The sequence below is a fragment of the Epinephelus moara genome, chromosome 11 (assembly GCF_006386435.1).
Source record: "Epinephelus moara isolate mb chromosome 11, YSFRI_EMoa_1.0, whole genome shotgun sequence".
Lineage (NCBI taxonomy): Eukaryota > Metazoa > Chordata > Actinopteri > Perciformes > Serranidae > Epinephelus > Epinephelus moara.
Window position 1 is genome coordinate 28,219,684 of NC_065516.1, and position 13,574 is coordinate 28,233,257.

At 41.0% G+C, this 13,574-nt stretch overlaps 1 protein-coding gene across 2 annotated transcripts in view; it reads left to right on the forward strand.

Annotated features, from left to right (window-relative positions):
• The window catches only part of col11a1a (collagen, type XI, alpha 1a), a 94,136-nt gene that overhangs the window by 28,731 nt on the left and 51,831 nt on the right, over positions 1 to 13,574 (forward strand). For both annotated transcript variants that reach the window (XM_050056160.1, XM_050056162.1), the window contains exons 12-26: positions 1,548 to 1,622; positions 1,759 to 1,842; positions 3,051 to 3,107; positions 4,390 to 4,443; positions 4,561 to 4,614; positions 5,587 to 5,640; positions 5,807 to 5,860; positions 6,569 to 6,622; positions 7,082 to 7,126; positions 7,340 to 7,393; positions 7,480 to 7,524; positions 8,612 to 8,665; positions 9,635 to 9,679; positions 10,571 to 10,624; positions 12,744 to 12,788. In XM_050056160.1, coding sequence (XP_049912117.1) covers positions 1,548 to 1,622; positions 1,759 to 1,842; positions 3,051 to 3,107; positions 4,390 to 4,443; positions 4,561 to 4,614; positions 5,587 to 5,640; positions 5,807 to 5,860; positions 6,569 to 6,622; positions 7,082 to 7,126; positions 7,340 to 7,393; positions 7,480 to 7,524; positions 8,612 to 8,665; positions 9,635 to 9,679; positions 10,571 to 10,624; positions 12,744 to 12,788 — 828 coding nt within the window. The remainder of the gene's footprint in view (positions 1 to 1,547; positions 1,623 to 1,758; positions 1,843 to 3,050; positions 3,108 to 4,389; positions 4,444 to 4,560; positions 4,615 to 5,586; positions 5,641 to 5,806; positions 5,861 to 6,568; positions 6,623 to 7,081; positions 7,127 to 7,339; positions 7,394 to 7,479; positions 7,525 to 8,611; positions 8,666 to 9,634; positions 9,680 to 10,570; positions 10,625 to 12,743; positions 12,789 to 13,574) is intronic.

The window sequence follows — 13,574 nt, forward strand, 5'->3', positions numbered from 1 at the left end:
CCAATCTTTCTTTCGCTGCGTCGGTTTTTAAATTCATGTTGTTCTAGTGCTGCTAAAGTTAATATTTTCTGTCCATTGAGATCATGCTAGCAGCTTACATTTAAGATTCAGCATGCAATGATCTAATAGGCAACAATGAATGGTTGAGTGTGAACATGTTTATCACTTAATTGATACAGTGGCCTGTCAGACAGTCTGCAAACCATTTTTTTGATAACCAAACCACATTAAATCATCCTATGTTTCTGTATAGAGCCATTTTAGAAAGCTTTGTTTCCATGGCCACATAAGATACATTTTTATTGGCAGGTGCCAAATGAAATTGTACATTCAGATTCCTTAAGTATCACTCAGTTTAACCATCGTTATAAATCAGTGTGGAAATTATATTAAATGGCACAAACCATGGCCTTGCTTTATTTCAAACAAACTTTTGAATTCCAAGGTAAGCAGAAAAATGCACTCCAAGGTGTCTCAGTATGGACCAAAATAGAGTCAGTGGAGGGAATCTTAATTTGACTTGCTTTAGCTCCACCTCCGTCATTAGTTTTTACTATTTCAACTGCTCTGCATTATGGCATATATTGTGCGCACATAATTCCCAAAAACGTTCAAACCTGAAAGATGTTTTATCATGTCAGCTGTTAGTCTCTGTAAGATTAGAAGATGATGAATGATATTCTATCTGGGTTTCCCTCAGTAAGAAGTATCCGTATTTAACGCTTTGCTCTTTAGGCTCTCTCTGTTCCACCCACATGCAACACACACTCACACACACAAACGTACGCACCAGAATTAATGGAAAAGGATGTTGGTTTTGGACTGTAGACAGCAGCGTGGTTTACAGATGGACAGGCCTGGTCTATGTGTGCTGGAGAAGGAGGAGGAGCACATGTTAATCAAACTAACAAACAGCACACCTCCAGCATTTACTGCTCCATCTGTGTGTCTCCTCATGTGTGTGGTGTGTGTGTGAAAGTGTGCGTGTGAAAGTGTGTGGCTTTGTTTGTGTTTCCTTCCATATAACGGCGATCGTTAGCAGCGTATGTAATGGCACAGTTTAGGAGTCAAAACCAGGACTCAGGATCAGATACATTTTTCAGTGCAATATCACAAGATATTTTATGTGTGCGTATGTTTGTGCATTTCGTCATTTTGTCCAACTTTCAGAAGCGATTTTCAGCTATGGACGCCATCATAAATTCTTACAAATCTCGACCCAGATGTAACTCTTACCTGAAGAACTAAGCAGTGCATATGTTGGACATGTCACAAAGCCAGCAGAGTAGGGTAGGCAGTTTGGCTGCTTTCATTTAAACCACATAAGTTATTAATTTGGCTATTTAGATATGATTCTATATCTATTACATACATACAAGCAACCATGTGATTTGTATTTTCTAAAAGTCACTGAGGAGCCACCAGAGAAAGAGGAAATCTACCATCCTGCTGTCCTTATAAAAATCAATTTTTTCTTAAACACATTACAGTTAATCTCATAAAGCTGATCATTTTATAAATCTGGAGGGGTCTCTTCTGTATTGCAGGGTCCTCCTGGTCGTGCTGGTCTGCCTGGTGCTGATGGTGTGCCAGGTCCCCCTGGTACCATGCTGATGCTGCCGGTAAGTGCTCAGACCAGCCACCTTTTATCATACAGTTCCATAATTAGACTGATTTTAAGGGTATTAAATAGTGCAGAGAAACAAAATGAGCAGCTGTTTTAATACCTGTGTGTGTGTGTGTGTGTTTGTTAAACAGTTCCGTTTCGGCGGGGATGGTGAGAAGGGGCCAGTGGTGTCGGCCCAAGAAGCCCAAGCCCAGGCCATCCTATCCCAGGCCAGAGTAAGTAGAAAAGGACTTTTTAAAGAACCACCAGGAAGCCAAAAGCCTGTGGATAACCCCCTGCCCCCGCCCCCACCCTGCTCCATACACACAGCTGTAGGGGAAAGGAGGGGAAGGATGAAGGAGACAGTATTTTGGTGGGGAGGAGAGGTGGGGGGCAACTGCATTTCGTTGGACTTGCAAGGCTAAAAGGAGACATGCCGAGCAGGCTGGAGAGCAACAACATAAAAAGGCCACTCTGAACAGATGCACAGACGAGAGAGACTGTTAAAAATACTTTAGGGGCTCTTGACCTGCGGGTGGGCTAAACCAACAGGTGTAGAAATGTCTTTGTGTGTATGTGGGAGAGGAGGTGGGTGGTTACACGAAAAGAGAAAATCTGGGCTTGGTATTTAGGATTGTGCACCATATCCCACATTAATTAGGCAGTCAGAGAGCACAGTGAACAGAGAGATTAAGTGTGAAATAAATCTCTGACTTTGCTGTGCCATAAGACAACACAATAAGAAAGCAATTAGAGAATGATCCAGAGTAGGTGCAGTATGGAAATGGACCCCACAGTGTCATCTACATTAGAATAAAAGGAAATGAAATGAAATTCTGAAATGATTATCTTGCTATGAAGAATTTGTTATACAGTGTGTGAGTAGAATGAGCAGGGTATGCACAGATATTTAGAATTGACTAGATATAGTGATTACAGATATGCAGTGGATATATTTTTCAGTACACACAATTTAAAGTATTTTTGTTTTTGTAAAAATTACAGTGGCAATCAAAATATATAACTGCCGCTTCAGAACAATCTAAAATGATGGAAACCACCACATAAAAACAACGTCCCATTAAATAATAGTCACAGATGTCATTGATTTGATTGTATTCAGTCATAAAACAACATACGCATAACACTAATGCTTTGTATATTTATAAATCTAAGACAAAATGAAAGTACGAACGAAGAAATCGATTCATATCAGTGTGAAAGATGGACATAGAAGAAGAACAATTCAGCAAAGATAAATGATAAATAACGTACAAGACAAGCATGATATTGAATGAAAACAATATCAGTGAAAAAATATACAAACTTATACAAACACATGTAGATTGTCTTCAAAACCTGATAAACAGTGCATTTTTTTTTTCAACTGATTTTTCACTGAGTGGAATTTGACCTTGTTCTTGTCTGTGTTTCTGCCCTGCAGCTGGCTATGAGGGGACCTGCAGGGCCAATGGGTCTGACAGGAAGATCGGGGCCAGTGGTGAGTCTCTGCTTTTTTTTTTTTTTTTTTTTTTTTTTGCAGCTGTTTGTCAGAATTTTGCTCCTTCCTTTTATTTTATTTCTATGGATTTTGATTTCTCGTTTATTATTCACCCTATCATATGTGTGTATGATGATTAAAGTTGTCATGCACACATGATATCACTTCCGATCAGTATTATGACACTTAAAGTTACAGCTGCTCAAAGCATGATGGTATATACTGTTCATCAATATGACAGTTCTGCATCATCTAAGAAAAATCATCTTAGTGTTTTCATGTATTGGACGAGAGCAGAGACCAGGTTGCTTGTTCAGAGCTGCTGTTGGATCAGTGGCTGGTGGCTCAGTGGCCACACTGCCTGTCTGTTAGGTGCTACCAGCTGCCAAGAAAATTTCATTCTGTTGCTGGTCCCCCTCCTCCTCCTTTCTCCTGGGCTTGTTGATACACGATCCACTATTTATCTGCAGGAGAAGGCTCTACAAAAGACACAAAGAATTACCCTCTGTTAAATCGGCTCTTCTCAGGCTAAAGGCCTGGCAGAGTGATCTGAAATGATACGGCAATAGGTAGATCCCAAAGAACAGAGGATATGAGATAAGGAATGTGTGACTTTTATCTGCTGCAAATGTACCTCTCAAAATACGTCCCTTCCTGATTGATTACATGTTTAAAAACCGGCTTTTTAGACATTCAAGCTTTGCTATGATTCTAAAATGTCTGTAATTGCCAAATCACCAGCTTTGAATCCATACTTGTCTGCAGAAAGATTACAGTATGTACCCCAAATCTCTGCCAAGACCAACAATTTAGCTTTGCATTTTTAGACTTAAGTACAGTATCTGTCTTTAAACATGAGGCTTCACATGTTAATATCAAGCAGGATCGTTTCACATGCTCTTTAAAGCTGATTGTAAAAATTAATATGCTAAAATCAAGCCTTTACCATTCAAAGAAATACGTTGAATTGTCTGTGCCAGCTGCATGTGATCCACTATTAAAGACAAATTGTCACAGAGCGTCATTGTAGAGTGAATTCTAAGGATCCTCCATGACTGTCTTCACTTGAGTTCCCAGGTAGTTCATGCATCTATAGTAACAGGAATGTGTGGATTCATTTTTCTTTATGTGAACACACAAGAAGAATGCACAAAATGAGCTAAACATCGCCATCTGCTGTTTACTTTATGCTATGTTTACTCCCCTGTCCTGTAGCAAACTGCATGTGTCACAGTTTGAATGAGAAACATTTTGACACTTGGTTTGTGTTCTCTTGCTTTAGGGTCTACCTGGTCCTCCTGGGCTGAAAGGTGAAAGTGGAGACCATGGTCCTCAGGTAGGTGTGAAGTGATGATCCTGATAACACGGATAAAATAAACCTCACCGGTGACTGAAGGCTGCCTCCCAGGTTGTTAGTTTTTTGTCACTAAGTGCTCCTCATGTGTCTGCACAGGGTCCCCGTGGCATCCAAGGGCCTTCAGGACAACCTGGCAAAGCTGGCAAGAGGGTGAGTGAACTCAATGACCCGGTCCACTCTAGCTGTGCTGTGTGCACGCTCACATGTCTCTGTGTTTGTTGTTGTGCGGTTGTTTGGACTTGTGGCCACCGCTCAAACGCTGAGAGGCTTACTTCCACTCCAACAAACAATTGCTTGATATGTGCTTAAGGGCCTGCCTCCAATCCTCGGATCAATGGGCAGGCAGCAAATCTGTCTGAAAATGCCAAAATGGAAAAAGTGGCCATGGATGTGGGGCGCAATTAGTGTCAGGGTGCAGTCACTGTGCAGGGCCAAATGTCTTGACCTAATTGGTTACTAATAAACATAAACCAGTCATACGCAAATTAGTAATACTAGTTTGATTCATGGGTTAATTTTGGGCAATTAGCTGATTTTAATGTCACAAAAATGTGATAAAAAGATTGCATATGTGACTGTTAAGTAACCTACTTATCTACTGCTCTGTTGGAATATTTTTTCTTGCATCCCCTTTTTCATTTCAAACATTCCTATAAGAAAATAACAAATATAAACATCACTGCAACAGAAAATCTGAGCAGCACAAGAAGACATATTTCAGATTTTTATATTTGTTTGGTTTTCCTTTCAGTAGTTATCATTTTAAAATACTGGCAGCAAGCTTTACAGATAAGTCCCTGTCCTCCTTATTTCCACCTCTAATTTGCATAATTGATTTTTTTGTGTATTGTGGTTTAATATTTGTCAAGCAGAGATTTGATCAGCATTTTTTTTTGCTCTGCTGCCTGCTCTTTGGTGCCAACACTGTCTTCTGCCTCAGGCATACTCAGTTGACTGATTCAAGAAATATATTTCATTTCATATCTCTTATTACTGGCGGAACTTTCCTGAATTAACAAACCACCTGGACAAGACAAAAAAGACAATGAAATATGAGTGATGTTTTTGCCCTACAATATGTGCGTCTTTATCTGTGTGTAATGTGTCTGCTGCTGTTTTTAGGGCCGTGCTGGAGCTGACGGGGCCCGTGGAATGCCCGGAGAGACAGGCTCCAAGGTACCGTAGACATTCACACAACTTTCCATGTTCATGTGACTAACTGCAAACGAGAATTTGTGTATTTTTATTAAGCATTGCTACAAGCATACTGCAGCCCACGATGACTTTGATGTGTGGTGATGTTGTGTGGTCTGGTGACACCGTCTGCTTTGTTTCTACACAGGGTGACAGAGGGTTTGATGGACTGCCCGGACTGCCTGGTGAGAAGGGGCACAGGGTGAGTGCAGTATGGTCGTTGTCGTCACTTCAGTTTGCTCAAAACAGCCTTTTAGTCCTTTGTGAAATTTGTCCATTGAGAGCAACAATGAACCAGATTTTAAAGAAATACTCACGTTTTGCCTGAGAAACCGCTCCTGTGTATGCACACGAGCCAAGTACAGTGTTTCTCATACTTTTTCATTTGATAACTCACAAACTGGCATTATAAATCCTACAGTTATTGGGGATTTGTCTTCTTAGATTATGATGATTTCCTGAAGGGCTGTGTTTGTTTTAGCGGGCAAACGTTTTGGATCAGATATATTTGGCTGCAGCCACTGGTCGTTGGTCAAAGATCATGTTCAGTAATTTGTTTAAATTTCAGTGTGATGAGTGAATAACTGCGATGTCAGGAGGGTAATAGTTGAATAAGAAGTTGTAATTTGTTTCATTCCACTAATGCACCTGCATTATTGAGACTGATATGGAGGAATGTAATGACAGCGTTATTTGATGTGTTTGAGTTTGTAGAATGAGCCACAGTTTATAAAGTAGACTTGGAAGCAGAGAGTACTTCATTGTGGAGGGCAGGAAGATATAAAACAAAGTGTGTCATTTTGTTGTAGCCTAATGAGCCTGATGAACTCTCCTGGAGCCAAGACTGAAACATTAAGGCGTGATCGGTGCATAAAATGATAAACTAACCCTCTCTTCTTCTCTATCTCAGGGGGAGCCAGGGCCGATGGGACCCACAGGTGCCACTGGAGAGGATGGACAGAGAGTAAGTACTTCCTCCTTTGACTAACACCCTTAATGACTTTTAAGAAAATTGCACTCAGCTGAGGGTGAACCATTACCACCTCAGTTACATCAGCTGTGCTCCACCAGCTCAGCCCTCAGGCAGTAGCAGCTGGGCGGAGACTATGAACTGGGGAGGAGGGTTTGTGTTTAACCTTTCCTCCCCGTGAAACTGACTCCCCCACTCTGCTCCCCCACCTCCACCCCCAGGCAGTTACTGCATTCAACAATGTTTGGTTAGGTTGAGATTAAGCCCTGGCTAATACAGGCTTTCAAGAGCTTACAGTTGTAGGTGGTCATAGATATTTAATGTGTTCATACAAGATGCCAGTATTTACTTCAAGTTGTATTTGTTGACATCACAGAGCACTGAAACACTGAACCTTACATTAAATATCATTTCAATATAGTCACGCTGATTTTTGTCTTTTTCTTCTCATAGGGCGAGGATGGAGAGATCGGGCCCCGAGGATTAGCTGGCGAGAGTGTAAGGCTTGTCTGCTGCTCATTTGTTTCATCAGGCCGTCCCAAACATATGGGATTCTAACATGTTGCAACATGATCCTCTTACAGTTTGTTTTGCACTTGATATCTGATCTCTTGTTGACGAAATTATCCACCAGAGGACATGATTGCCCCACTGAAAACTGTTCATCAGCATTAAGAGCATATAATATAAATTCTCGTTTATTCCTCATAGGGTCCTCGAGGTTTGCTGGGTCCCCGTGGTCCTCCAGGACCCCCTGGATCTCCTGTAGGTATCCTCACCTGTACCATTCTTTCCTGTGATATCACTTCCTGTAATTAATATAAAGTATACATCTGATGTGTCCTTTGTAGGGTGTTGCTGGAGTTGACGGGCCTCCAGGTCCCAAAGGAAACATGGTATGAACACAACTTACTTACTGCAGAGGTTCAGTAGCTTGTCTGAGCTGCACATGATTTATTTCTAGAAGTTAGCACTGTCTCAGCCAGGCTGTTAAACTCCCTTTAGGATCCACAGCTGGAGGTCAAAGGTCACTCCTTTGCTTCAGAGGACCTGAGAGGGAGAGTAAAGGAGTGTCTCTGAAAGGGCAGCACAGGTTAAAATGATAACTGCTTTTTCTGGATAGTACAAGAGAAATATGGTATAATGACAGGCAAGGTTTGAGATTTACAACAGCTCATGAATAAAATGCTGATTTAGGGTCAAACGTGTGCCTGACAGCTTTTTTGGTAGATCCATACACTTAAAGCAGCTACATGACATGTGTGAGTAAGGGCTGCTTTTTCTTTACAGTAGAACACATCAGGGTCACAGATAGGTGAAGATTTCAGGGGGGAGGCAAGAAAACATGTCCTCCTAGATATTTGGAACGTGTATTTATCCCCCCGAATAAAAACACAAGATTAGCAGAGGACTTTTATTTGGACAAAACCATAAACTGATGCACAAAAGGAACTAATTGATGCATAAAAAATCAACAGAATGGCAGAAATTGAGTGTTTGATGATCAAAATTTTCTGAAGGAGGACCCCAACCCCCCCATCTCACATGTCTCCAAATGTTGAAACAAACCTACGCTCTGGAGTTCACAGCCCCAGATAGTTTATATTGGAGTAGATAAGGCAGGGTATTGAAAGTAGGTACACCAAAACAGTTCTTCAGAGAGTTACTACTTAATCAAATAACTTGTGGAGTGAGCTGACCGTCAAACAGCTTCATGATACTGAATGGAGTAATGGCTGGTATACTCTACTTCCCACCCTTCTTACGATATGTATACATGGCCATATACAATATTTAACATACATGTTGCCATTTGTTGTATGTCTACTCATTAAAACTTCCTCCTGGTGCTGGAACCAGCTAAAATAAATCATGTTTTTGACACTTTTGATAGGCAGAAGGTTGACAGTAAGTGGCAGGATGTGGGACACGGGATTACTCTGGGACTAGTGTTCACCTTTGACTGCCTCCATCTTTTTTCAGGGACCACAAGGAGAACCAGGCCCACCCGGGCAGCAGGGAATCCCAGGAACACAGGTGAACGAATCAATCATACACCCATGACACATATGACAAAAGCAAAGACATCAGGATGTGTTGATACAGTGAAGTGGCCACAGACACACTTGTTTTATGCTTCAGTGCTGTCTGTACTGTCCACCACAAACTCCACATGTAGAGAGAAACAGATTTACTGTGGAGTCGCTCTTGACAACTTGTGAGCATAGAGATGCATTTGATTAATTAAGTGCACACTTGAACAGTTTCACTCTCAAAGCATGGTGTGATGTTGTGTATCTCTCCAGGTGTTGTACTTCTTTTTTAAAATTAAATTTGAGTCAACACATCAGAGGCTAACCTGTCAAAAGAGATGATCATCTTCATTTTGACTTTTTGAATTTGCCCCTCCTCTCTTCTGCCCCTCCACTATTCCTCCCATCCCTCCCTGGAGACATAATAAGTGTACACACACGCACACGCACACACATGCACACCCCACACACATTTTTCCTCACATATTTTTCAGGGGTTTATCTTGGGAAGGGGAATGTTTTGAGGTTGATCCATTTGAAAGCACCTTATTCATGTTGGTGGAATTCCTGCAGAGCTACCACACCTGTTGGAGCAAGCTTCAGTGCCTCAAATTACCCCTGCGACACACACACATACGCACACACACACACACACACACACAGTAGCACATCAGTTAGCTACCTAGAGACGCATATATGAAAACACATGCACAAATATTTAAATATTGAAGTGCAGTCCACAAACATGCCAGATGCTATTATACCCACAGACCCCCCTCATTACACACACACACACACACACACACACACACACACACACAAACACAAAGGCACAGGCTTAACAATCCTTCGCTAGCTCAACTATTTACAACTCCAACAAACCCTTCAGTTTATCCAGCTTGTGTGTATGTGTGTGTTTGAGTTTGCTTGTTGTTGCCATGGCAACTCATTTCTATGTGTCTCTGTCTCACAGGGTCTTCCTGGTCCTCAAGGCCCCATCGGACCACCTGGTGAAAAAGTACGTACCCTGTTTTTAACCCATTTTTCTGTGGAAAACATACATCAGAACATCAAATAATTGAAGCACGGTAGTGACCACATAAAATAAAAGCTTGTCTCACAGCACAAAAAAAATCGTAGTCAATTGCAAAAAATTATTGATTAACCAAAGATATCCAGTAAACTATTTTTAAGAACTGTTTAAGGTTTAGGATGGAACCATGCTTGAAATAATGTGGCTTTACGATTAGACTTAATTTGACCTCTTTTCATTTGGTATCTGCAGGTCTCCAAAAATTCTTAACAGTCAAACAGTATTAGCAGTCAAGTCAGTCTTCTTTATAAATCCAAAAAATCCTTAACCAATCAGGCCCCTTTCCCACCGCACAAAAAACCCACTGACACCTGCTAACATCTGGCTTTTGTATGTAAGAGGAAAGGTTACAATTGGCATTCACACCTGGGTCAAATGATTCTGTAGTAGCCATGGGTATCTATCGGCTCGGGCTCCAATCGGCAGTGATGGACACACAACAGTCGGGTGAATGCGCTAATTTTAGCTGGTATACTCTCCACCCAAGCAGTGCTCAAACTCTTTTCCATATTAGTTGGCACCTAATTTGAGAGAGAGACTGAAGAAGTTTTAACATTAACATTAAGTGTCCTGCTTCTGAGCTTAAACTGGACATGTGGAGTAAAACAAATTTGATATATTTAATCAAGGACAGTCTGCTCTCTTAAATCAAATTCAGGACACAAAGTAAAGGTGATAAAATGTTTTATGTTCAGCTTTTTGGGACCTGCAGATCCTCTGAGTGAACTCTGCTCTGTAACCCTGGTAATAGCGGATTTTGAAACTAGTTTTTAACCTCTGATCTTTGACCTTGTCTTTTTTCTTTTCCTCACACAGGGACCTCAGGGCAGGTCGGGGTTGCCTGGATTACCTGGAGCTGATGGGCCTCCTGTGCGTGCACTTATCACCTATATACGTACATACTGTATATCAGTTTTACACACACAAACAGAAATGTGACACAGTTTTACTCCTATACATTGACCCACACCTCGGACACTGTTGTTTCTGAATCACTCTCAGAAACTCTTCTTTTTGCACTAAAAGCAGTAAAAATGTTGACAGTACATACACATTTATGTTTCTACAGCTGTACAGAGTATGGTATAAAACCAATTTTGTGTGGATGAACAGGTCGTCACATACTAAGCACAAGTTTTTTCATCAGCACTAAGAACCCATGTTCGACCTACCATACACAACACAGAGCTGACCTTTGTATGACCTTTATAAACCACATCTGATGACCTGTCATATCTGTTGTTTATTATACAGCTAGTCCTGCAGTTTCAAACCATTTTCAGCAGACAAGTGGCTGAACACCTCAGCTTATGGATGAAGAGCTTTGTGTAAAATATTTTCAGTGGACTTTAGATGTAAGATCTTGACATAACTAACTAGAGACCATCTTGTGATAGGATCACTCTAGCTGCGGTACAACGATCTGTGACTCAGTGTAAACTCAGCCTTCAATCTCATCTCAGTGACACATCTTTGAAGTTTTGTGGCTGCATCTTTTATGGTTGTGATGCTATCGCCACAGACTGACAGTGGACATATAAACACTGGCCAAATATTTAAAACCTCATCTGTGGTAGTTCGATAGGTGTTAATAGATGACCGCATTTTTCCATTTTATCACACACACACACACACAGAAAGTGAAAACGTTACCGGCTGTCATGACGTGGTCACGGTTGGTAAAAATCCCCATCTAAAAACGTAACCAGATGTATAATAATGCATTTTAGATTCTAAACATTTGTGTCTTCAAACTTTACCCAGTAAATTGGTTGCCTTGGTCCAGACCTTTGAATCTGCCCACTCCACCGAGTTGACTGATTCGTCTGACATCATGACATGAAACAGCAGCTTCTATGTTGAGAAAGCAATCGATCCAGTCAGTGCCACAGGCGGGACTAACGCCATTGTCAAGCTGTTGTCAGGCGTTGTCAGTATCACCTGACATTGTTGTTTGTTTATACTTCGCTCCACTACTCTTAAAACCAGTATGCTGCCATGACTACACATCAGTGTGGACTTCAAATGACGTTAGCTTCAGGTGGATACGTTGGTCTCCAGCGGTTGGTGAGGAAAAATCGAAGCCCCCTCCCCCGCAGAGATCCATTAGAGTGGACACAGTGTCAGACTGAAGATGGAAACAGAGTGTGACGTCTTGACAATACTGTGTGATATCAGGCAATGAAATGTGTATAGACTATGGGTACGCTGTTTTGATGAGTTTACCCTTTTGCTGCACAGAGCCTCCTTGTAAAAAGCTGCAGAACTGTGCCTCAGAAATCTCTCAGGGCAGAGAAATATAAGAAATGTGCCTTTGAGTTTTGTTATTCTAGACTTGTAGTAGCTCATGTCATTCCTCCCTCTCTGCCCTCACTAGGAGAGGTGCGTAAGTTCAAGAGGCAGGCAGCCCTAGTCGCCCTCAGGCCCCAGAGCCTGGTGATTTACAGCCTTCTGCCTCAACCTCACACCTTAAATTGGAAGTGCCAGGTGTACGCAGCTAAAGGTCCCCATATGTGTGTGTGTGAAGGTGTGTATCGAGCCGTTTGTATGGGCATGTCTACCTGCCCCATCACTCTGACACCACCAGTGACCACCATAGAGGGAGAGTGCACACTGACATGTCAGTCACTCTGAGAAAAAATGTGTTGGTGTGGATAAATGCTGAAGTTTCTGACCATGGTTTCTGTAGATGCAACAGCTCTCAGCTTTGGTTTGAAAGGCATATACAGGTTACTCTGTGTGAGTTTGAATATGAAGCTCATTAGTCAGTGAGCTCCTTGCTTTCATATGTAACACAAAGGTCCTCTCCACCTGTAGATAATGTTGGTAACACCAATTCACATTTACTACACATCTTGTTTGTTGTTTCACCATCAATCATTGTTGCTAAATCAGTTAGCTGAACACCATTCACTGTGTTGAGTGTTTAGTTTAAGAAACAGCATCGGAACAAGCACTTTTAACCACTTTGCGACTGCTTATTTCACAGGGTCATCCTGGTAAGGAGGGTCCAGCTGGAGAGAAAGGAGCCCAGGTAGGTGCATTTGAGAAGGAGTTGAGTCATATGGCGAAGATATTTCTTTGCATGTGTGTGTGCTGCAGTGAAAAGACTATTAAAATGTCTGGGTGCAGGTGAATTACTGAAGGTAGTGTTTTATTAATGTTAACATGAAATGTACAGTTACTATAAATGTACTTCAAAGTCTAAGGCATGCAATCAAAAAAGGATAATGGAATAACTTAACATGTTTATCTACCTCAACAGATCACATTACTTTTATTGTTTATTCATACGACTCACATTCAGAAGCATTACCATGTTTCTTTCAGTTGTACTTAACCAACTAATTTTACAGCAACAGGGATGATAATAGTGTGTTTACTGTCAAAGTATAACAGTATAGATTGCATGATTTCATTAATAAATTGAATAGCAGAGGGAAAATCTGGGTTTTTGTGTCACTGATAGTAACTTAACCAACTTTTATTGTGACAGAAAAGGCAATGTATTTCTTTTTTTGTTTGCATATGAATCAACAAATGTGTCTTCAGGCTTCTGTCATGGATGAATAATAATTTTTAATGGTACAGTTTTATGAGCTTTTTTTTTTTACAAATGTGGATAAAAAGTTTCCCATCGGACAGTTTCTGATACAGATATAATAGAGAGCCTTTGTAATGGAGAGCACAACTTATTTAAGACAAAGTATTTACATTAGTCGATGTACTGGAGACTATAATTGGTGATCTAAGAACCATTAAAAGGCCACAGTTATAACATACATAGTCTTCTAAGTCTAAGAGTAAATACCACTTGCAT